This window comes from Chelon labrosus (genome assembly GCF_963514085.1).
Source record: "Chelon labrosus genome assembly, chromosome: 24".
NCBI classification, from domain to species: domain Eukaryota; kingdom Metazoa; phylum Chordata; class Actinopteri; order Mugiliformes; family Mugilidae; genus Chelon; species Chelon labrosus.
Genome location: NC_140357.1, coordinates 13,508,637 through 13,532,027, shown reverse-complemented (window position 1 = coordinate 13,532,027; position 23,391 = coordinate 13,508,637). Strand labels below are relative to the sequence as shown.

The 23,391-nt window shown below is 42.8% G+C and overlaps 1 protein-coding gene and 1 pseudogene across 2 annotated transcripts; one reads left to right on the top strand and one right to left on the bottom strand.

Moving 5' to 3' along the window:
- Nucleotides 1-617: 617 nt before the first annotated feature.
- On the bottom strand, nt 618-10,872 carry LOC311509356 (nucleotide-binding oligomerization domain-containing protein 1-like). Its single transcript, XM_084574529.1, has 7 exons — nt 10,791-10,872; nt 5,762-5,829; nt 4,901-5,338; nt 3,165-4,803; nt 2,799-3,062; nt 1,562-1,990; nt 618-1,301 (listed from the first exon to the last, which is right to left on the bottom strand). The coding sequence occupies exons 3-7, from the start codon at nt 5,289-5,291 to the stop codon at nt 845-847; spliced, it is 3,180 nt and encodes a 1,059-aa protein (XP_084430655.1). The 5' UTR covers nt 5,292-5,338; nt 5,762-5,829; nt 10,791-10,872; the 3' UTR covers nt 618-844.
- A 1,638-nt stretch (nt 10,873-12,510) lies between these two features.
- LOC311509357 (protein NLRC3-like) lies at nt 12,511-22,230 on the top strand (annotated as a pseudogene). The gene is made up of 11 exons (XR_014699907.1): nt 12,511-14,803; nt 15,918-16,028; nt 16,893-16,971; nt 17,118-17,346; nt 17,516-19,287; nt 19,382-19,555; nt 20,024-20,197; nt 20,348-20,521; nt 20,761-20,937; nt 21,121-21,294; nt 21,482-22,230. The product of XR_014699907.1 is annotated as a protein NLRC3-like (transcript).
- The last annotated feature ends 1,161 nt before the right edge of the window (nt 22,231-23,391 follow it).

Below are 23,391 nucleotides of genomic sequence, written 5' to 3'. Positions count from 1 at the left end.
TCACTACTTTGAAACTCCCTACTAACATCTTTTAGAGAAGATTGATTAGATTAGATATCAAATCCATTCCCATAGTTTAGGACTTAAACATCTCCATCTCTCACCATCGCTCCAGAAATTATTTCATACCTTATTATATTCGTTCATTTGATTACACTCCTATATTCTATTAGTCCCTCATTTATTCATTGTTGTCACTTTATTAAATAAATATTTGTTCACACTTAAGAAGTTGTTTGTGATGTTATTTTACGGCAGAGAATGACTGGTACAAATTGTAGTAAAGGATTCACTCCTTCAGATATGCAAATTATTTAATTGAGACTGATAAATTGATTTAAACCGTGTTCTTCCTACGATAACAGGAGGTGGTGCCCTAACGAGACATTTAAAAGGTGTAGACTACCCTACAGTTTTGAGTTGCTACAATGAAATTTAAGCAAAATGGACGACCCTGCTGCATCATTTCTTCACTCTGATTAGGGGGTGTCTTTGAATTCAGCCCTCTGTAGGTTACCAACACATTACACAGTCCATTTTTTTCCATTGAGTGTTTTCAAACTGTTCCTTTTTATTTTTTGAGCAGTAGATAAATACACTTTTTATGAATAGAGAAATCATGGTAAATGGTTTTGTATTTATACAGTGCCTTTCTTCCTATTGGTAATCAAAGCACTTTACAGTCAGAGTAACACATCTAGCCATTCGTTCCCACAAGCACACATACATACATCTCAGCATGTGGACCCTGTACCAGTGATTGAACCACCAACCCTCTGATTCGTGCACAACCCGCTCTACCTAGTGAACACTGTCACCCTTAAACATGTCAAGTATAATTAATTTACCTGAGCTGTGAGGTATAAGGCAGACACTGCAGGAAACTCCTCACTTCACTCTCTTCATGTGAGCAGCCTCTCAGCTTCACTGGTTTCTTCTCTGATTGGAGTTTCAGCACTTCCAGGAGGATGGAGGTCTTTCTCTCTGAGAGGTCTATGGACCAGACTGTAGGAGACTGGAAAACTGACTGTAATGATGGAAGGAGACTCAGACCTGATTTAGTCTCATAGTCCTTCACATGGGAGAACAGATCCAGCAGGAAGTTACTCTGATATCTCTTATTTTCACAATCATCATCATTCATGTTTCTCTCATTTAAAGGGAATGTTTGATATGTGCACACTGATGATAACAGCTCCACTATCTTCTCTCCTGTCTGATGTTCTCTCTCTGCTGCTGCACAGAACAGATTCCCAAAGAATGTGATTTCTTCTGTATCGTCTGATGTCTGAGGCACAAAGCTGAAATTATAAGGATTAAAACATATGGGATGTGTAACTTTTATCAAATATAAGAAACTGCTATAGTTTATCATGAAAAACACAATAAGTTACCTAAACTGTGAGATATACGTACAGCAGACCCAAAGATGACTCATTTGGTCGGCTGTAATCTATTTATTTTAATATATTATTTTTAAATATTTTATCTGCATACACACTCAGAAAAGATGAAGCTGTTGTAGTGAAAACAGAAACCATGTCAAATACAATTCATTTACCTGAGCTGTGAGATATAAGGCAGACACTGCAGGAAACTCCTCACTTCACTCTCTTCATGTGAGCAGCCTCTCAGCTCCACTGGTTTCTTCTCTGATTGGAGTTTCAGCACTTCCAGGAGGATGGAGGTCTTTCTCTCTGAGAGGTTTATGGACCAGACTGTAGGAGCTGACTGGAAGATTTTTTTGGGAATGACATTTAAAACCCCTTTACTCTTGACATGTTGATACAAATCAAGAAGGAGGTTATTTAAGTCAGTTTTATCAGGAAACAATGAGAGGAGCATATTCACTACACTGTGACAGTTCTGTTCATTGTGCAGTGCTGCTTTGAGACATAAATCCAGTAACAGTCTTTTCTGCTCCCTCTCCAGTGCTCCATGGTATTGATCCTGACTCCATGAATCTGGATTTCTGTTGGTCTTCCTGAAGCTGCATGAAAACAAACAGATGTTTCAAACAGATGTTTCTATTGCATGTACTGTAGAATGGCATCATAAACTACTTTTATACACAGCTACAAACATTCTACTACTATTAAACCGTATTGAGGAATTCACATTATTTTCTGGACATCATATTAACTGGAATAAATCAGAGGCTGCACCCACATCAGATAGGGATTCAAATATAAAAGTATATAAATATATAAGTTACAACTACAGACGGGTCATCCAACAACTGAATAGATCATTATCATGTGAGACATTGCTGCCAAGAACAATCACCTACTACAGGAGCAGTTACATAACCTCTTGCTGAAAGAACGCTGCTTTAAGTCATGCCATGTTTGAATCCCATTAAAACAAAACAGTAAAACAGTCATCCACAGCATATTATAGTCCTGGGCTCCACGAAGAGCTTATAATAACCTCATGAAAGTATAATGTAAAGCTTTTTATGTGTTCCTGAGTAACATCTGTACATCTTTGTCTACTTCTGAAGAAACCCTATAGTAAACACTTGAGGTGAAAAAGAATCAGAGAATGAAAACTCCAGGAGCAGGAAAATCAAAAGGGTTGGTAAATATGGGATATAAAGTCCAGACTCATCCTTCACAATGAGGCTTGATTCAATAAAATATAATTATTAACTTCAGTAGCTTCAGTAGTGGATTACTGAATCCTTCTATCTCACTTCATCTCAACACACAGTGTATTCTTATACTACTGTCAACCAAAAAACTGTGATTTTCATTTTAACACAGACAGACTGGATTTGGGTAAAAGTCAAATCTTACCTGAGTGAGCTGATGTATGGCAGCGCCTCTAAGAGGGACTCACACAGGTTCTGGCAGACAGGAGTTGGTCTGTCCCAGTACAGACAGACATTAACCTTCATCCTCATCCTCTGCATGACTTCCACAGCTCTTTCAAACAGACGTCTTTTACCCTCAACTGGAAGGTGCAACTGATTTCCATCTATACCAAGCAAGGTTACATAGTCCATCTGTCTGTCACTGAGAAGGAAAATCTTCCACAGGTGCCGTGGCAGAGGGTCACACCTAGAATGTAAAGAAGACACCATCATCTGATTATTGAACTAATCAAGAGTTAAGTGTCATTCTCATTTTATGCTGTAACATTAGCAGTAATGTGACTCCTACCATTGAACATTTCCAAAGCATCCAAACAGTTGTCTCATTCCTTGTTCTGATATCGTTGCATCCTCAAGGTTCAGCCATGCTTTCCTTTCCTTACACTGACTGACCACGTAGGCCAGAGCACAGCAAGGGTAACAGTCAAGACTCTCTTCACTGAGGTCAAGGTGGTAGTCCAGTCTGTCCAGAAGGTAGACGCATGCTTCAGGACACTGGGACTCATACAAGCACTGACATAAGAACAGTATGTTGACATCGAGCCCATTGTCCTCAGAATCATCCACACCTTGCTTCTTTAGACAAGGAGAAAATGTGGTTATCACCTCCTTGAAGAACCAGTTAGATGTATTTTTGAGATCTTCAGCTGGAATCAGACAACTCATCAAACTAGGTTTCCTCTCATTCAACAATCGACACATGAAAGGGATCAGATGTTTCATGTGTCTCATCTCCTCAGTGAGACACTGCTTTAAAACATCTCTGATCTGATCAGGATTCTTCAACAGCCACAGAGCTGCAAAAAACTCCTGCACTGTGTAATGGAGGAAAGCGTATATCGTTTCTGTTTCAGTACGGGACGCTTTGATAACAAGTGGTTTCAGGAAGGAAAGGACACAGCTGTCTTCACAGGGAAGTTCAGTCAGGTTCACAGTTTTTCTTTGAGTGGCAAGAAAAGCAACCTCAGCCAAAGACAGTATTTCTTTCCTCTTGGTGTTGATGAAGAAGTTGAGATGTTTGTTCTTTGTTTTGTTGCTGCTGTTTATCTGAAGACAATGACGAACAATATCGATGTAGAGTTCAGTCACAGTGCACGGCTGTGGAGAGCCTTCTGATGAGAAGCAGGCAGCCACCATCAGTGCATACATTGGGACATGGCAAAGAGTTACCAACTCCACGTTGGTCAAAACCTTCTCTTGTTCTTCACCGAGTGCTGCAGATAAGTATGATTTGATGGTCTGCTCACTAAAGCCTTTCACCGCCACTCTGAGACAGTCTCCATTAAAGAATTCTTCCTCATCATCTGGTCTGCATGTCATGATGATCTTTGCATCAGGTAGAAGGTCTTTCTCTACAAGTCTCCGCACCACTGATGAACATAGATCTGTGATTCCATCCAAAATGATCGTAACATTTTCAGAGTTTCCCTCTATATCCTCTAAGACCTCATCAGCCCCTTGATCTGGTTTAATGAACACATTGAAAAGAAGATCCTCTAAGCTCCTGGCTGTTGTGATGTTGGGTGTTTCTCTCATGTCAAAGTAAAACATGTAATCTAACTCCTTGTTGTCTCTTTCTGCCCAGAGTCTCAATATTTCACGAGTGAGAGTCGTCTTTCCGATTCCAGGCTTCCCAACCAGGAGTATGTTCTTATCCGTCTTCAACAGGTCACTGGGAGAAATGTCTGCTTTGTCCTCAGGGATGTACGTCCTGAGCTTTTTAGGGCGACCCATTTTGCATTTCTTTCTCTTTAGTTTCTTTATTTTAGATGGAGAAACATTGTCTTGTGTATCTAACACAAGTGAAGTGTACGACAGATCCGGCTTCTTGTCTTCAAACAGATTTTTACTTGACATCCAAATATCTTTTGATAACTTCTGAGCCTTTGACTTTAACTTGTCCTGGTATCTGTGGCATGGCTTTGGTCCTAAAATAAACGTACCATGAATTAATATCTGCAGCACATCAAAACTCACAAGTGTCAAATGTGAAATTTGTTCAGTAAGATTTTGACTCACAAATACCTTGTAAGTAGTTTACATCCACTTGCGTGTCCTCCTTGAAAGAAAAGCAGCTGATCCAGTAGTGCAGGTCAAAGTTCTTGGTCTTAGTGGAAGCATCATTCCTGTTCTCAGATAGAAGAGGTAGCCTCTCTAAGGTCCTCTTCCTCGTTGTGTCAATAATCCTGAGTAGCTCATAGCAGGCTGCTTCCCCTTTTTTTGTGACTGAGTCCAGTATTTTTCTGGTTTTATCATAGTCGTCCCTCTCTGCTTGTATTTTGCTGACCTCTTCATCACTGAGAACTTCTTGCTGATACAAGTTCTCCACAATCACAGAGAGATTCTTTAACTTTCCCACAAGGTGGACTCTGGCTCTCCTGACATAATCTAAGGCAGACTGTGTGGTACAAGCCATGAGTCCTGATTTCCATGTGTTCAGCACACAGACTCAGCTTCACTGATCTGGAGGACAAGACATCAGGATAGAAATGTTTTATTTTTCATTTTTATTTATTTATTTATATTATTCATTTATTTATTTTACTAGCTGAAACAATATTTACAAGAGTAACAGTGTAATATAACCACTAATTGTGTTTTTCAGTTCAAAGATGGATAAATTTCACTCTGGTCTTTTGACATCCCATGTCTCTTACAGGATGATTTATCCCTACAATACACATATATCTGCAGTGCAGGTAAAAGACTGGATCAGTGGTTTTGAGGTAGTATATATACATACTACTGTTTACTTCCTTTTTAAAAATTGTGAAGGACACAAAATGGCCATGGATTACATTTATACAGCATTAACAAAAAAGACAGAGAGATCAAAACAAGTTCAAGTCATCTGAATAGACACAGTTGAGAGAGAGAGACACTTACACAAGTCTCAACGTCTCCACTGATGGTAAACTCCATCAGCTGTTCAGTACCTCTGGAATAGGATTTTCCTAATCAAAAGAATAAAAATAAAAACAACAAAAGATTATTACCAGAAGCCAAGAACATAGTGACATTGTCAGTTTGATGTCTTCACAGAAGATATATTGACTATATTTAAAGGTGAACAACTTCTTGAAATGATTCCACCACCCAGCTAATTCCAGAATTGTCAGAGAGGTGGAGTATGAGTGGAGCTGAGGCTAAAGACAGTTAGCAACCGATGAGGACACCATCCTGTCACTCAAAGCAGCCCCACCCCGTAATTCTGCATAACGTATGGTACCCATAGGGAAATTAGATGTTCATTCATTCATTCATTTTCTGTGACCGCTTGTCCTTTGGAGGGTGGCGGGGGTGGGGGCGATGACAGCTGGAGCCTATCCCAGCTGTCATGTGGTGAGAGGTCCACCCTGGACAGGTCTCCAGTCTATCCCAGCTGTCATTGGTCTAGAGGGGGGGTCCACCCTGGACAGGTCTCCAGTCTATCACAGGGCTAACACAGAGAGACACTCACACCTACGGCCAATTTAGAATCACCAATGAACCTAACCAGCATGTCTTTGGACGGTGGGAGGAAGCTGGAGAACCTGGAGAGAACCCACGCAGACACAGGGAGAACATGCAGACTACACACAGAAAGGAACCAAACGGAGTTGAATCCAGAGCCTTGCTGTGAAGCATCAGTGCTAACCACTATGCCGCCGAAATTAGACATAAGACATAAGACGTTTATTTAATCCCACGTGTGGGAAATTTCCTTGTTCCAGTAGCACAGAATTTGGCAAAAAAATATATATACAGAAAGACAGTGACGACTTTGAACAGGGAAGAGGTTATCAAAAAAGCACAATATAACACAAATACAAAAATTAAAAAAATATATGTCAAAAAATATACAAAAGACGGACCATACTCAATATAACTAGTAAATATAAGGCATTCTGTATGTACAGTGTGGAGAATGGTGGGATAAACTTTACAAATAAATAATTGCTTAACCTTTGAGAAGGACATTTTCAGTTGGTGAGGTAGTGGTTTGTGCAAAAAAACAGGCAGTGCAAAGAAGCTTAGTTTGTGCAAATTGTACTATTGACTCAGGCTGGTGTTGTTCAGCCTGATGGCAGCTGGAATGAATGACCTGCGGTAGCGTTCCTTCTTGCAGCGTGGATGCAGCAGTCTGCTGCTGAAGGAGCTGCTGAGGTCTGAAACAGTCTGATGCAGTGGGTGAGAGGGGTTGTCCATGATTGATGTCAGCTTGGCTAACATCCTCCTCTCACCCACCTCCTCCATGGAGTCCAGAGAGCAGTCCAGGACAGAGCCGGCCCGTCTGACCAGCTTGTTGAGTCTCTTCCTGTCCCTCTCTGAGCTCCCACTGCTCCAGCAGACAACTGCATACAAGATGGCAGAAGCCACCACAGAGTCGTAGAAAGTCCTGAGCAGTGTCCTGCACACTCCAAAGGACCTCGGTCGTCTAAGCAGGTGGAGACGACTTTGGCCCTTCTTGTACAGGGCGTTTGTGTTGTGTGTCCAGTCCAGTTTATTGTTAAGGTGAACACCCAGGTACTTGTAATCCTCCACGACCTCGATGTCCAAACCCTGGATGTTCACCGGTGCAGTCAGCTGTGGTTTCCTACTGAAGTCAGTCACCACCTCCTTTGTCTTGCTGGTGTTGATGTGCAGGTGGTTCAGAGCACACCAGTCCACAAAGTTGGCGATGACCTCCAGGTACTCCAGGTGGTTTCCCTGAGATACACGCCCGACAATGGCTGTATCATCAGAGAATTTCTGGAGGTGGCAGCTGTCCGTGTTGTGTCTGAAGTCCGATGTGTACAGGGTGAAGAGGAAGGGAGAGAGCACAGTACCCTGCGGCGCCCCCGTGCTGCAGACTACCACATCAGACACACAGTCATGAAGCCTCACATACTGCGGCCTGTTGGAGAGGTAGTCGGTGGTCCATGCAGCCAGGCTACTGTTAGCTCCAGCTCCTTCCAGCTTCCCCCTGAGCAGTGATGGTTGGATGGTGTTGAAAGCACTGGAGAAGTCAAAGAACATGACTCTCACAGTGCTACCGGTGTCGTCTAGGTGGGAAACGCATCTGTGCAGCAGGTAGATGACAGCGTCTTCCACACCTATGCCTGGACGATAGGCAAACTGCAGCAGGTCCATGTTGTCGTTCACCAGATGACGGAGGTGGCCCAGGATGATCCTCTCCATGGTCTTCATCAGATGATGGTCAGGACTACTGGCCTGAAGTGGTTCAGCTCACTGGGACGCGCAGTCTTTGGAACTGGAACCACGCAGGGTGTTTTACACAGGAGAGGAACTCTCTCCAGACTGATGCTCATGTTGAAGATGTGCAGAAAAATCCCACAGAGTTGATCTGCACAGTCCTTGAGGAGTCTGGAGCTGATGCCATCAGGGCCAGTAGCCTTCCTTGGTTTAATCCTCCTGAGCTCCCTCCTCACCTGGTCTGTTGTTATGGAGAAGTTGGAGGGGTGGTGTGAAGAGACCCCTGTTGTGTTAGGTGGGGGTTGAGGTGAATGGATCACCCCAGCAGAGTGTAGTGGGAGGAGGTGTGTTGCTGGTGACAGTCCAGAGATGTTCTCGGGGTGGCGATGTTGCTGATGGAGATGGTGTGGGGGGTTGGGGATGGGGGGTGGTTTATGGGTGCTGTTTGGTCTGGGCTGTGGAGGGTGGGGGAGGAGGCAGGAACACAGTCAAACCTGTTGAAGAACAGGTTCAGTTCATTGGCCCATTCACGGTCTCCCGCTTCTGGGCCCCTTCCACTGTCCTTCCCGTGTCCAGAGATGGTTTTCAGGCCTCTCCAGACCTCTCTGGTGTTGTTATCCTGAAGGCGCTCCTCCAGCTTCCTCCTCTAGCTGTCCTTGCCCTTCCTTATCTCTCTCTTGAGCTCCTTCTGCACCCTCTTCAGCTCCTCTTTGTTCCCAGTTTTAAAAACCCTCTTCTTCTCTATCAGCAGGGTTTTTAATTCCGAGGTCACCCAGGGTTTGTTGTTGGAGAAGCACCGTACCTTCTTCATACAGTGTTCTCCACACAGAAATTGATGTAGTCTGTGATGCAGGTTGTCAGACTGTCGATGTCCTCCCCGTGTGGCCTGCAGAGCACATCCCAGTCTGTGGTGTCAAAACAGTGCCTCAGCGCCATACTGGCCTCCTCAGTCCATCTCCTCACATCCCTTTTGGTGGGTGGTTGTTTGTTTACCATAGGTATGTAGGCAGGGAGCAGATGAACCAGGTTGTGGTCAGAACGACCCAGTGGGGGGAGGGGGGAGGAGCTGTATGCATCCTTGGTGTTTGCATACAGCAAGTCCAGTGTCCTATTGTCCCTGGTGTTGGACTTAACATACTGGGTGAATGTGGGGAGAGTGGAGGACAGGGAGGCGTGGTTAAAGTCCCCGGAGATCAGTAGCAGGGCCTGGGGGTGCGATGTCTGGAGCTGAGATACAACAGTGTGTAGGAGCTCGCAGGCTGCAGCAGCGTCGGCAGAGGGGGGTGTACGTCGTTATCGCGATAACGTGCGAGAACTCCCTCGGGAGGTAGTACGGCCGCATGCTAACAGCTGGCAGCTCAATGTCCCTGTGACAGAGCTGCTCCTTTATCCTGATGTGTCCCAGGTTACACCATCTGTTGTTCAAAAACATCGTAATGCCCCCTCCTTTCTTCTTACCGCTCTCCTTTGCCTTCCTGTCCGCTCTCACGATCTGACATCCGTCCAATGAGACGTGCGAATCCGGTGTCAGTTCGTTCAGCCACGTCTCCATGAAGCACATGGTGCTACACTGCCGGTACTCCCTTTGCGGCCTGGTTAGCGCCGTCAGCTCCTCCATCTTATTGGGGAGAGATCTCACGTCCCCCATAATAACAGACGGTACGCATGGTTTATACCGTCGGTTCTTCTCCCGACGCTTCACACCAGCTCTGCAGCTGCAGATTCCACGGGATCTCCGGTCGTTGTCCTGGGAGCACCCTCGTGTGGCACAGTGCTACCAGCTGATCCCGTGTGTAAACGATGGAGCCCTGGCTGAACGGGTCTCCGGATGCCGTGTATTTAACAGGCAAATAAGTAAAAATACACATATTCCAAACCTCGCCCGATGTACATCCATAGGATTAAAAGTCCGACTGAGGTTGGCGACAAAAATGACACGAGACAAGACGAAAATACATAAAAACACGGCGAAACTCTCAGAGCTACTGTAACTCGCTGCCGGCATGTCCGGCGCCATCTTGAAAATAAAAAATTAAAAAAACTTAGATATTGAGAGTGAGCTGTAAACATGTTTATTTCTGCTGTAACGTTGTATATTTTACCATGCTATGGCATTGACAAACGATTTCAGCATCTGTCTTCTTTACATCTACACTCAAAGCATAATAAACTACATTCATTCATATGCAGGTATTGACGTTGTAGGAAGAACTACAAGAACTACTTCCTTCCTTGCAAACAAATGACACATTAGCTGCTCGCTAGCTGAGCTATCTGCACTAGCAACAAGCTAATATCTGGCCTTATTTCAATAAGCAAGAAGCCTTCTATATTTAAACCTAAGAGAAAATATTTATTATTAACTTGTGAATTAGACACTTTAACTCATACATATTCAAAAACACCAGACAGATAAGTTACATAAATGGAAAACATAAAAGAGGTACTTGTTGGTGGCTTCCAGAACAAGTCAAGCTAAACTTTTAACTGAAACTTTAAACAGATTTGTTTCCTCTCAGCTGAATATAAGTACATCTGGCCTAGTAAATTTTATCATTCTGTTAATTATAATTTATTCATACGGACGTTATGTCTAGATGTGAAGCAACATATGCGAGAGAGATAATAAACTCCAGCCCTACCGTTAACTTTGGCGCTGCTAATGCTACCTTAGTGACAGCTGCTCTGCTATCATAAAGCTAGCTAAACTATCGCTTCAAATTCAGATAAATATACTTACAAAGGTGTAACATGAGAAAAACAGCTTGTTTATTGCGAAAAAAAAACACATCTGTCTCATTCTGTTTTAATTTAACACGAAGCGGTGACCTCCGTAAATTACCGTGATAACTCTTAATGTCAGTTAATCACACATCCGCTTGAGTTCCTTTCAAAATAAAAGACATCCGCTCTTACAGGAAGTGAACGTAGACTGTATATGTACCATACAGTCTATGGTATATACATATGAGGAAGTGACAAATAAGTAGAAAGTAAAAAACACGTTATGCTTACACCCAACAACAAAATGGGCAATTTCGGATACACAGAATAAATAAAACAACTTTGTAGAACTTAAATTTAGCTAAATTATTTAAATTTTAATATTCTTGTTCTGAGACCACGTCGGAAAGAGAAGCGTATCTGAGCGGATTAGGTGATCTCATTAACAAACAGCCTAAAAATTAAATTGTTAACTCATTCTACATTTTAAAAATTAACAGTACATTTCTTCTTTCTTACTCTTACCTCGGAAGCGTTCACTGCTTCCAGACATCATACAGAGAGAGAGGCTTTCTGTGTTTACCCCACACCGCTATTTCCTTGTCTTGTCTTTACTTTCACTTTGGGGCAGGACGTCTCCCTGAGAGGACACACCCTAAATTATCCACAGCTATGATTTGGCAGGGGCGATTCTAGACCTAGAGCTTTGCTGGGGCACAGGCCCCCAACTCCCAATACATTAAAAAAAAAATAAAAAAAAAATAAATTAAATGTGTGCGCAATATGAAATAAATGGCTAGCCTACGGGTACAAGCTTCAAAATCATTATTGTCACTGTCATACTGTAGGCCAGGGATTCCCAAAGTGTGGTGCGCGCACCCCTGGGGGTGCGTGAACTGCCTCTAGGGGGTGCGCGAGATGAAAAATGCAATGGCGGAGAAGAAGTTATCTTCTTCTACGCACCGTATATGCGCAACTAACAGAGCCAGCTGCGCTGCACTTGAAAATCGTCAGATGGATCCTCATTTTTATATCTGTTCCTGAGCCTATGCTCTTTGTTATTTATGTTGTGGGTCTTGTGTAACTTTATTACAATTTAGTTAAAATTACTGGCGTTCTAATTCTGAGCGGCTAACGGCCGGTGATGCTAAAAACAACTAGCGACATACATTAAACAGTAAAGTAAGTAAAGTTGTAACAATTAAATTCACATGGAAATAGCGACACAGGGGTGAAACCAAACGACAATGATGGGCAGTTTATCCGGAACTCACCTGTAAGACAGGTGGAAAGAAATAGCGCTCAGACACGTAGACGTCACGTCCCGAAGTTGTTTCTGAAGTGAGTGCGGGACCCCAATCACAGCCAAAGTCGCGTGAATAAATTACCATATTAAGTAGCCATGTGTTCATTGTGTATGGAGTGAATAAAGCAGCAATGAGTTGCCACATTAGGTACATACCGGTATGTGTAAATTCTGTAAATTATGCCATGTAGACATAAAACCCTAAAGTGATTTTTTTTTTTACTAGTGAAATTTATACTGGGGCACTACAGACCAATACTGGGGCACGTGCCCCAGTGAAATCTGTCTGATGACGCCACTGTGATTTGGGTCAATTTAATCCATGAAACAAATGCAATACTTTATAAGGACTTTGTTAAATAATTATAAATGACGCGAGAAGTAGGTTAGTATCATCCTTTTTCATCACAGATTTGGCATGGCTCTGCAGTGAACCATGCCATGGTAGACTTTGGATATATTTGCTGTGATGTCAAGATAAATAATCCTTTAATTTATCATTATCAGACTGAAGAACATTTGGACTAAACTACTGCACTCACTGTGAACATCAGTATTATTGGATGGAGACACGTGTAGTTACTAACAGTGACCAGTGGAGGGCAGTGATGCTCATAGTTTCTCTGTGTCCATTAAACTGACACAGTGCAGTTCATCAGTTCACCATCAGAGGGAGACAAAGCTCCACTATTGACGAGTTAAGCAGGAGAGTTTGGAGAAAATAGAGCTTTACTGAATATTAATTAGTAAATATAGAAACATGCTGTCATTTATGACATTTATGTTGGTCAAATGTTTGACTTAAATCATTTACATCCGTTGCATATCATGTGTCTGGGAGCTTTCCATCGTGTTGACCAGCTGACACATCACTGGCTGCTTCATTGATCCCTGAACAAATGTTTAGATATTTAAATCTCTTCACATCAGGCTACCAGGTCTAACATCTGTCACTGTTTGCATCTAAACCGTTCTGAAACAGAGATAATCTGCAGCTGAAGTTAACGCCTCTCTCGGCCACCGTAGTGTCCTTGTTTCAGTTTACTTTCACTTTCATGCAGATTGTGGCGCAGATCTGTCTCTGCGTGCACACCTCCATCTGAAGGTAATGGAAGCAGTTTTTATTGTTTTCTTCGTTAACATCAGCTGTAGGCAGCTCAGAGACAACAGAAATCTGCAGAATCATACTGGAGACTGATGCAGCTTTCCAGCCTCCATCAGTTTGTGGACGAGGCGGAGATGAGCCGCTGCTCTCCCGCTGTCTGAGCCACTGAGTGCGGCCTGAGTTGTAGGGGACAGCCGCTGGAGAACAGCTGCATGACTTTCTGTGTCTGTGTAGTAGAGTGCATTTACTCCAGTGTTGAATGCTGCTGAAGAGATTTTGCTTTAATTGAATATGTGCATGTTTTTGCTGCTTTATACATCCAGAGGCAGATATTTGACTTTATAATATATCAGAGAAGTCAGCTCACACCCATCCCACACCACCACCACAACTTCTGCTTCATGGATGTCAGCGTTTAGTATAGTATTCATCATTTCTTTGTTTACTTTATTTCTTTATTGCCTATAAATCTTCTATTTTGATGTACTGTACCTTTAACATTAACATTAATGTTATTGTGCATAATATGAAATACTTTGAAGTACATTTAATTTCTTTATTTCTTTATTTTATTTTTTTCAGGGAACTTTGTTGATAATTATTTGACCTTTGCAACCTGATAAAAGGTCTTATGACTTTATTCAAACTGAATCCGAGTCTCTATCAGATCTGTCTCCTTGCTCCTACCTGTCCTACCTGTCCATCCTCCATCACAGGTGTAGCCGTGACTGGTTCCAGGGAACTGCTCACCTGTGTCTCTAGTGTCCAGGTGTATAGTGGAGTCTTCTTCTTCTTCTTCTTCTTCTTCTTCTTCTTCTGCTCTGTCACTAATCTGTTAGTCTGGTTTGTTTCACTCTTTATCGTAACTTTATCATTTGTTTCTGTGTCAGATGTTTGGAGAAGTTGTCCACGACATTGATCATCAATTAATCAAAAATATCAAATATTTCCTGGTTCCAGCCTCAAGTCTGAGGGTTTGATGTGTGTCTTTCTCCTACATGATACTAATGTGAATATCATCAGACTGATGTTCTGCTCAACTGTTAACTGACTGTGGAACTTCCTGACGGAGACTTTTTATAGAAAGTAGATCAATCAACGTCCTGAGCCAGAGCCAGTCAGTGGAGGAGCAGCTGATATGTTACATCACAGATTATTTCAGTTGATGTTCAGATGAATGATTTGTGTTTCCTCTGCAGGTGAAGGTAGAAAGTAGGGCTGAAACGATTCGTCGAGTTACTCGATTAACTCGATTACAAAAATTGGTCGAGGCAAAAACTTTGCCTCGAAGCCTCGTTAAATTCCTATGACGCGCACTATACGCGCAGGGATCTGATTGTTCCACACGGACCGTTGTTTTGGAAGCACCTATGCAAGCACACCACTGTCGCGTGACCGATACATTTTGAATTTAGTTGGCGCGATGGCGGAGAGTAAAGATGCCCATAAACGGCAAAAAATGTCTAAAGTTTGGGATCATTACATTCTAAAAAAGGAAGAGAACAAAGTGCAGATACTGCAAAGTAGACCTGGCGTACCACAGCAGGACAAGCTCAATGATCCAGCATCTGAACAGAAAACATCCACATGCTGTTTCACCAAGCGTCGCTGAAACAAGGTAACGTAACCTAAACCTATACATTAATGTTCGCTGATTTTAATCGCATACTGTATGTAGCGATGTCATGATGCGGTTTGATATGATGTTTAGCTTCAGGGGCGGAGTGGCAATCGGGACGACCGGGCCGGCCGAAGGATTTACGCAGCGCGTCACAAATTGAGCGGCCGCGAGGCGAACGCGATTAGAATCATTGACGTTAATAAATTCTCCGCGAATAGGCCAAATACTCCCATATACTCCCCTATCATCATAAATTGAGCGGCCGCGAGGCGAAAGCGACCGGCCTGAGCTTATCAGAATCATTGACGTTACTAAATTCTCTGCACCCTCATCTCTCTCACTCTTCCTCACGCACAGCACGCGTTCACAAAAAAACACACAGGTTGCTAGGTTACCATAGCAAATAGGCTCACCCCAGAAATTATGTATTATTTGTTAGTAGCCTAATGGTAAATGCTGCAGGTGTAGAAATCTACATAAAACGGATATTTACTTTGATGTCAGGGCTAGATTACAACATGAAACTTGTTGTGCATATTAATAAATTAAATTGCTTTTTGTTTTACAGTAAGTTTGCTTAACTGTATTGTTATGTAATTGTTGGCACTGGCACTTTTAATGGGTAAATTGCAATACATGGGCTTAGTTTTGGAGCCAAATGTTGGAGTTGGAGTTCTCTGTTTTTTTGAGAAATAAAAGGCAAATGCTTGATCATTTTACAGCCACATAATTTTCGTTATGCATCATTTGTTTTGGTTGTTTAAAAACGTAAAAAAAATATCCGATTAATCGATTAATCGATCGATAAAGTGCTAGATTAATCGATTACAAAAAGAATCGATAGCTGCAGCCCTAGTAGAAAGAGTGTGTGAGCTGATGTGGATGTGAATTCAGCGGCATGGACCAGAGGGAGGACAGAGAGGACAGAGAGGACAGAGTCCCTGAACTCAGCCCTGTGATGAACCCGTCAGTCGTCACTTCATTGAGTCTCAAATACAGCAGTTCAACTCTAACTCAACTCAGCATCATTCTTCTTCATGTACATGTATATTGTCATGTCTAGAAGCTGCCCAGTAAACCAGACTGTAATTGTTTATGTCTCCTCTAACAGATCAGCCTCTGTAGATCATGAACCTGAACCCAGCTGTGTGTCCTTCAAGAGTGACCGGTCGATTGATCACAACATTGATTTTAAAGGACAACAACTCTCTGGGTCAAATAGGTAAACTGTTAATGTCTGTGAGGACACATTTATGTCTTTGTCACATGTATTCACACTTTGTTCTGGGTGCAGTGCAGATTATATACTGTGTTTTTATCAGGAGGAAGCTGCAACAGTCAGAACCCAGCCGTGTGCCTCGGTGCATGAAACATCCTGTATCCTGCACAGATGGATGCCTTTATTCCTCAGTTCTTGTTGTCCTCCAGTTACAGATCTACAGATGAACACATACAACGTTGTGGGCTGTGTGGAGTCAGAGGTTTTTAGATCAGGTTCTATTTCACATTTAAGTCAAAACTTCGCGTCTCTTTCTCTAATCTCAAACTTGCACACACTACAAGACATTATTGGGATTACTGTGCCAGATCAGGGAACATTAAATGCAGTCTGGGAGTTAATTTGTAAACCCTCACATTATCAGATAATCTGGGTTGAACTTGGCATTTAGCAAGGTCAGGATTTCCCTGATTATCCAGTTTTCTCTGCCTGTTGTTGGGGGGAGTGAGTTTGCATACGAGCTACATCCTCTCTAACATGGTTTATTCTGTGGGCTCCCGTTCCAAGGTCTTGAATGACAGCTGTAGCTTCTAGCACTGTTCCTATAGGGCTGCTCAGAGGCTTTGGTAATCCCAGTCATATCCTGACGTAGGTGCTGACCTTCCACTGCAGGTTTTTGGTCTTCAAGTTTAGAACATTATATATGTGACTTCTGGGGCAGAATGCATTTGGTACAACAGAGTGATACCAGCAGCATGATGGCAAACCATCACTCTTAAAGTCATAACCCAAAATTGAAGTTTAAGGAACTTTTTAGCTAAAGCTCTCAGACATCATATAACATAACTGTTGATGATTCATCCACAGAGTCCACCAGCAGAGCTCAGAGGTTCTCAGTGGTCAGTCTGCCCAGCAGCATCAAACACACCTGGACTCCATCTTTCTGGTCTGTACATGTACAACAACTACTTTCCATCATCTCCATGCTGCACTTTGTAGACCAGTGGATTGTCAGTGTGTCCAACATGGATCTGATGTTTGTCTCTTATGATTTCAGTCTGCTTGTGTCATTCATATCGTATTCTGTTCCAGCTGCTGGAGGACAACATCATCACTTTTGTGAAGAATGAGCTGAAGAAGATCCAGAAGGTTCTGAGTCCAGATTCCCCAGAATGCTCAGAGAGTCAGAGGGAGGATGAGGAGGTGTTGGAGGGTGAGGATGAAGAGCAGAGGAGGAGGAGCAGAGATTTATTTCTGAAGATCACAATGAACTTCCTGAGGAGAATGAAGCAGGAGGAGCTGGCTGACTGTCTACAGAGCAGTAAGAGGATTTCTCTAAACATTGAAGCTGCTGGAGAAATGGGACATTTACTAATGTCTCCAGAGATGAACCAAGATATATTCAGACACTCATTCTTTAGAGCAATGACATGTTGGAATATTTACTGGAGAATTTATTCATTCATCTTATTTCTTGTTTGTTCATTCAGGAGTTGTTGCACCAGTTTGTGGACGTAAACTTAAATCTACTCTGAAGGAGAAGTTCCAGTGTGTGTTTGAGGGGATTGCTAAAGCAGGAAAGTCAACCCTTCTGAATGAGATCTACACAGAGCTCTACATCACAGAGGGAGGGACTGCAGAGGTCAATGATGAACATGAGGTCAGACAGATTGAAACAGCATCCAGGAAACCACACAGACCAGAAACAACCATCAGACAAGAAGACCTCTTTAAAGCCTCACCTGGAAGAGATAAACCAATCAGAAGAGTGATGACAAAGGGAGTGGCTGGCATTGGGAAAACTGGATTGGGCTGAAGACAAAGCCAACCAGAACATCCACTTCACTTTTCCATTCACTTTCAGAGAGCTGAATGTGTTGAAAGAGAGAAAGTTCAGCTTGGTGGAACTTGTTCATCACTTCTTTACTGAAACCAAAGAAGCAGGAATCTGCAGCTTTGAAGAGTTCCAGGTTGTGTTCATCTTTGATGGTCTGGATGAGTGTCGACTTCCTCTGGACTTCCACAACACTGAGATCCTGACTGATGTTACAGAGTCCACCTCAGTGGATGTGCTGCTGACAAACCTCATCAGGGGGAAACTGCTTCCCTCTGCTCGACTCTGGATAACCACACGACCTGCAGCAGCCAATCAGATCCCTCCTGAGTGTGTTGACATGGTGACAGAGGTCAGAGGGTTCACTGACCCCCAGAAGGAGGAGTACTTCAGGAAGAGATTCAGAGATGAGGAGCAGGCCAGCAGGATCATCTCCCACATCAAGACATCACGAAGCCTCCACATCATGTGTCACATCCCAGTCTTCTGCTGGATCACTGCTACAGTTCTGGAGGATGAGTTGAAAACCAGAGAGGGAGGAGAGCTGCCCAAGACCCTGACTGAGATGTACATCCACTTCCTGGTGATTCAGACCAAAGTGAAGAAGGCCAAGTATGATGGAGGAGCTGAGACAGATCCACACTGGAGTCCAGAGAGCAGGAAGATGATTGAGTCTCTGGGAAAACTGGCTTTTGATCAGCTGCAGAAAGGAAACCTGATCTTCTATGAATCAGACCTGACAGAGTGTGACATCGATATCAGAGCAGCCTCAGTGTACTCAGGAGTGTTCACACAGATCTTTAAAGAGGAGAAAGGACTGTACCAGGACAAGGTGTTCTGCTTCGTCCATCTGAGCGTTCAGGAGTTTCTGGCTGCTCTTCATGTCCATCTGACCTTCATCAACTCTGCTGTCAACCTGCTGGAAGATAAACAGACAAGATCCTTGTGGTTTAATCCATTTAAAAAACGAATACATCTCCACCACAGTGCTGTGGACAAGACCTTACAGTGTCCAAATGGACACCTGGACATGTTCCTCCGCTTCCTCCTGGGTCTTTCACTGCAGACCAATCAGACTCTCCTACGAGGCATCCTGCCACATACAGGAAGGAGCTCACAGACCAATCAGGAAACAGTCCCGTACATCAAGGAGAAGATCAGACAGAATCTGTCTTCAGAGAGAAGCATCAATCTGTTCCACTGTCTGAATGAAATGAATGATGGGTCTCTAGTGGAGGAGATCCAACAGTCCCTGAGATCAGGAGGTCTCTCTACAGATAAACTGTCTCCTGCTCAGTGGTCAGCTCTGGGCTTCATCTTACTGTCATCAGGAGAAGATCTGGACGTGTTTAACCTGAAGAAATACTCTGATTCAGAGGAGGTTCTTCTGAGGCTGCTGCCAGTGGTCAAAGCCTCCAACAAAGCTCTGTAGGTTCATCATCAATAAATACACAGCAATCTGTCAGCTGGTCACAAAAGTTACTAGTTTTTGGTGATTTTTTATTTATTTTTTTGTCTTCAGACTGAGTGGCTGTAACCTCTCAGAGAGAAGCTGTGAAGCTCTGTCCTCAGTTCTCAGCTCCAAGTCCTGTAAGCTGACCGAGCTGGACCTGAGTGAAAACAGCCTGCAGGATTCAGGAGTGAAGCAGCTGTGTGCTGGACTGGAGAGTCCAAACTGTAAACTGGAGGCTCTGAGGTCAGTTTTCATTTATTTTGTTAGCAGGCTTCTGAAGAAGAGAGATCCAGTTTGGATCAGTTTTCATGTCTAGACTGTCAGATAGAAATGGACGCTAATTATAATGTCAGTATCTTTGTGTTTCCTGAGTGTTTCCTGCTGAGCTGCAGTGAAGAGATAGGAACTCAAAAAGGAAACTTGTTCTCAACAGGAAGTTTGGTAGACGCCCACTTAATTAGTGTCAGTCAGACGCACAGTGTGTTAGGGAGATACCACCACACAGTCAGTGTGGACAGCAGGAATCTCAATAACTCTGTAACGTCCATATGTGACTGTTGTTGGAAGACATAGTTGACCATGTGAACTTCTCCTTTAACGAGTAATAAGAGACTTGATTTGGGCAGTAACTTATAGTTGTTTGATATCACTGTTGAAGCCGTCGATAATAAATTGTCAAAAATAGTAAAAAAATGCACTTTCTTTATCCAGTTTGAGTCGCTGCAGTTTTTCAACGATCAGCTGTGATCCTCTGGTCTCAGCTCTGAAGTCCAACCCCTCCCATCTGAGACATCTGAACCTGAGTAATAACAATCTACATGATTCAGGAGTGAAGCAGCTGTGTGGTTTTCTGGAGAGTCCAGACTGTAGACTGGAGAGTCTGAGGTCAGTTCACTGTCTGTTACTGTTGTAGATCTGATATGTTTAATCCACATGTGAATTTACTTCCTTCCATAACGTTGTAGATTTCCATTTGTTCATATTTCAGACATGAACACATTTGACTAGATAATCAATGATTTATTCTTTTTTCAGGTTGAGTGGCAGCAGTCTGTCAGAGATCAGCTGTGGCTTTCTGGTCTCAGCTCTGAAGTCCAACCCCTCCCATCTGAAACACCTGAACCTGAGTAACAACAGTCTTCAGGGTCCAGGACTGAAGCGTCTGTGTGGTTTTCTGGGGAGTCCAGACTGTAGACTGGAGACTTTGAGGTCAGACTCCATGTTAATATGATGATAAACTTATGTTAACCTGGTTGTTTTACCTGTGACTTCTTTCCTGATTAGGATGGTTTTAGTTGTGCTCCGCTACCAACGTTTATTCCCTGGATGTTCTCTCACCTGTGTTCTCTCATGTTTTCCTGCATCCTTCGTGTCCCCTGGTTCCTGGCATATTTAGCGTATCTTTTGTTGAACTTTGTCTTCTTCTTATTGTTTTCTCCTTTATTCAGGTTGATTCGCTGCGGTTTGACAGAGATCGGCTTTGATTCTCTGGGCTCCGCTCTGGCGTCCAACCCCTCTCACCTGACAGAGCTGGACCTGAGTTACAACAAAGAGCTGAAGGATTCAGCAGTGAAGCAGCTGTGTCGATTTCTAGAGAATCCAGGCTGTAGACTGGAGACTCTGGGGTCAGTTCACTGTCTGATTTTATTGTAGATCCAGTGTATGTTCATTCAGATCTTCCATCCAGAAAGTTTACTTCATATTTTCAGTTTTCTTGTCCTAAATTTTATCCCGAGGTCACTGAGTGTTTCTAATTAATGCTCACGAGTCACATGTGGATGAGTGAAAAATGCACTTTCTTTATCCAGGTTGAGTTACTGCGGTTTGTCAGAGATTAGCTGTTATTCTCTGGCATCAGCTCTGAAGTCCAACCCCTCCCATCTGAAACATCTGGACCTGAGTAAAAACAAGTTGCAGGAATCAGGAGTGAAGCAGCTGCGTGATCTTAAGAAGAGTCGAGACTATAGTCTGGAGACTCTGAGGTCAGTAGTAGCAGTAGTTCAGCTGTATTGAACTAAACACAGTTAGTATCAAAGATCCAGTGTTTCCTGTAAATCTGCAGCTTTGTCTTTGTGACAACCTTACAAGATGTATAGATACACTGACAGCTGATGAAGTGACTCTCTGCAAACACTCATTTGTCTTCGTTGTTTCTTCTTCTCTCTACAGCTGCTGGTGACCATCTTCTCCAAGGTGAAACTGAACAAGACGATGTGTGTTCTGAGAGAGGATGAGCTGTGTCCTGATGGTACAGAGATGCTGAAGCAGACTGTGACTGGACCATGTCACTGGGAGGTGGAGAGGAGAGCTTCATCCACATGGTCTCCATTTATGACCATCAACAGAGCTCCAACAGATCCAGTCCAGTCCCTCATGAATGATTCAGACACATGTCAACCTGCCAGCATCAACAGTCCTCCCTGTTGTTTCTCAGTGCTCGGACTATTTTTTTATCCATTTTATATGTGAGCATTAATAATAATAATAATAATCATTAAGTCTTATGTTCGCAAAGAAAGACTTTCCAGTGTTAAACAGTGTGTTGTTTAGTTCTCTACAGTGAATTACATTGTCATCGGTTTTTAGTATATTTCATATTTGCCATTATCCCGGTTTTATTTAATATTTTGTAAAGATTTCCTGTTAGTCATGTTTTGCAGTGTACATCTATATGGTTTTATTTATTTTCATTTACAGTGAATCTCCCGGTGCTCACAGTTTATACACTAACTTTTGTTTTCTGATTTCCGTTTATGAAGACCTGAAGGACAAATTGTCTTTTCTGAAAATATGTCACACTAATATAATATATAATGTAATATAATGTTTGTGGGCCACACTACAGCCTCAAAAGCCCATTTCATGTACTTTTATTGTGGAATTATCTTTTCAATAAACTTACTGAAATATTTAGCCGATATATCTAGTCTTGTGTGAGCTTGCAGCATAAGTGGGTGGACCAGCTCTGTGAGTCTGCTCCAATAACTGTCCAGTAACTGTATATACAACAGACAAACTCATCGTGAAGTCACAAATGGATTTCAGAAGAGCGAGAGGAAGTCTGAAGTGGGCGGAGCCCGTGCTTTGCTCCGCCCCGACACGCACACTAAAAAACTAGGCATGGGGGTTCGTGTTGGGGCGGAGCAGTGCCATGGAGAGAGAGAGTTGCGACACTCTTCGATGTCGCCGCTATGGCTGTCACGTGGTTCATGTAAACCCAATTAGTTCCAAAACATACGCTGGCTGTCATGTTCTTCTATGGGACAGACAGCAGTGATTGCATTATTGAACGGTAAATATAAAATAAAACACACACCCAAGTACTTTTTCAGCTGTTATTATTATTATTATTATTATATTCTTTATTCCAGACCCAAGGGGATCCATATCACAGTAAAAAAGTAAAAACAGTAAAAAAAAAAAAGCACACAGGGCAAAAAAATAAAAACATACAAAGAGACCTCAATGGTCAATGTCCCATATACAGACAAGTCCGCCAATGGTTCCACAGTCTGGAAGAGAATCTCACAGAACTGCGTACCGGGTTGGCCAACACAGTAATTAAATCATTTTGTGACACAGATACTCTACACATAAATCTGTACATCAGATTTCGTAGAACTGCAGAGCATGTAGGCACACCAACACTGACAAACAAATGGCTTGCCCTGGTGCTTCTAGGAGCACCCAGCAACAGCCTCATGCTGTCATTATATGCCACTATGAGTTTTCTCATACTGCCTTGTTTATAACGACACCATAGGTGGGCAGTATACAAAGGTGTGCAGTATGTTCTAAAGAGTGAGATCTTCACAGATACAGAGCACATGCTAAACTTACGACCCAACATGTTCGCTTGAGCATACAGCTTCCGTCGCTGCCTAAAGATGTCCTTGTCATCAGACAGATCATTTGCAATAATATGGCCCAGGTATGTAATCTCGCTGCACTCACTGAGTGCAGTACCGGACAGATAGAAGTCAGGGAAGGTTGCCTGTCTGTCTTCTCTACTTCTAATGATCATGATTTGACTCTTTTTAGCATTGTATTTTATGTCAAAATCAATACCATACTGTGTG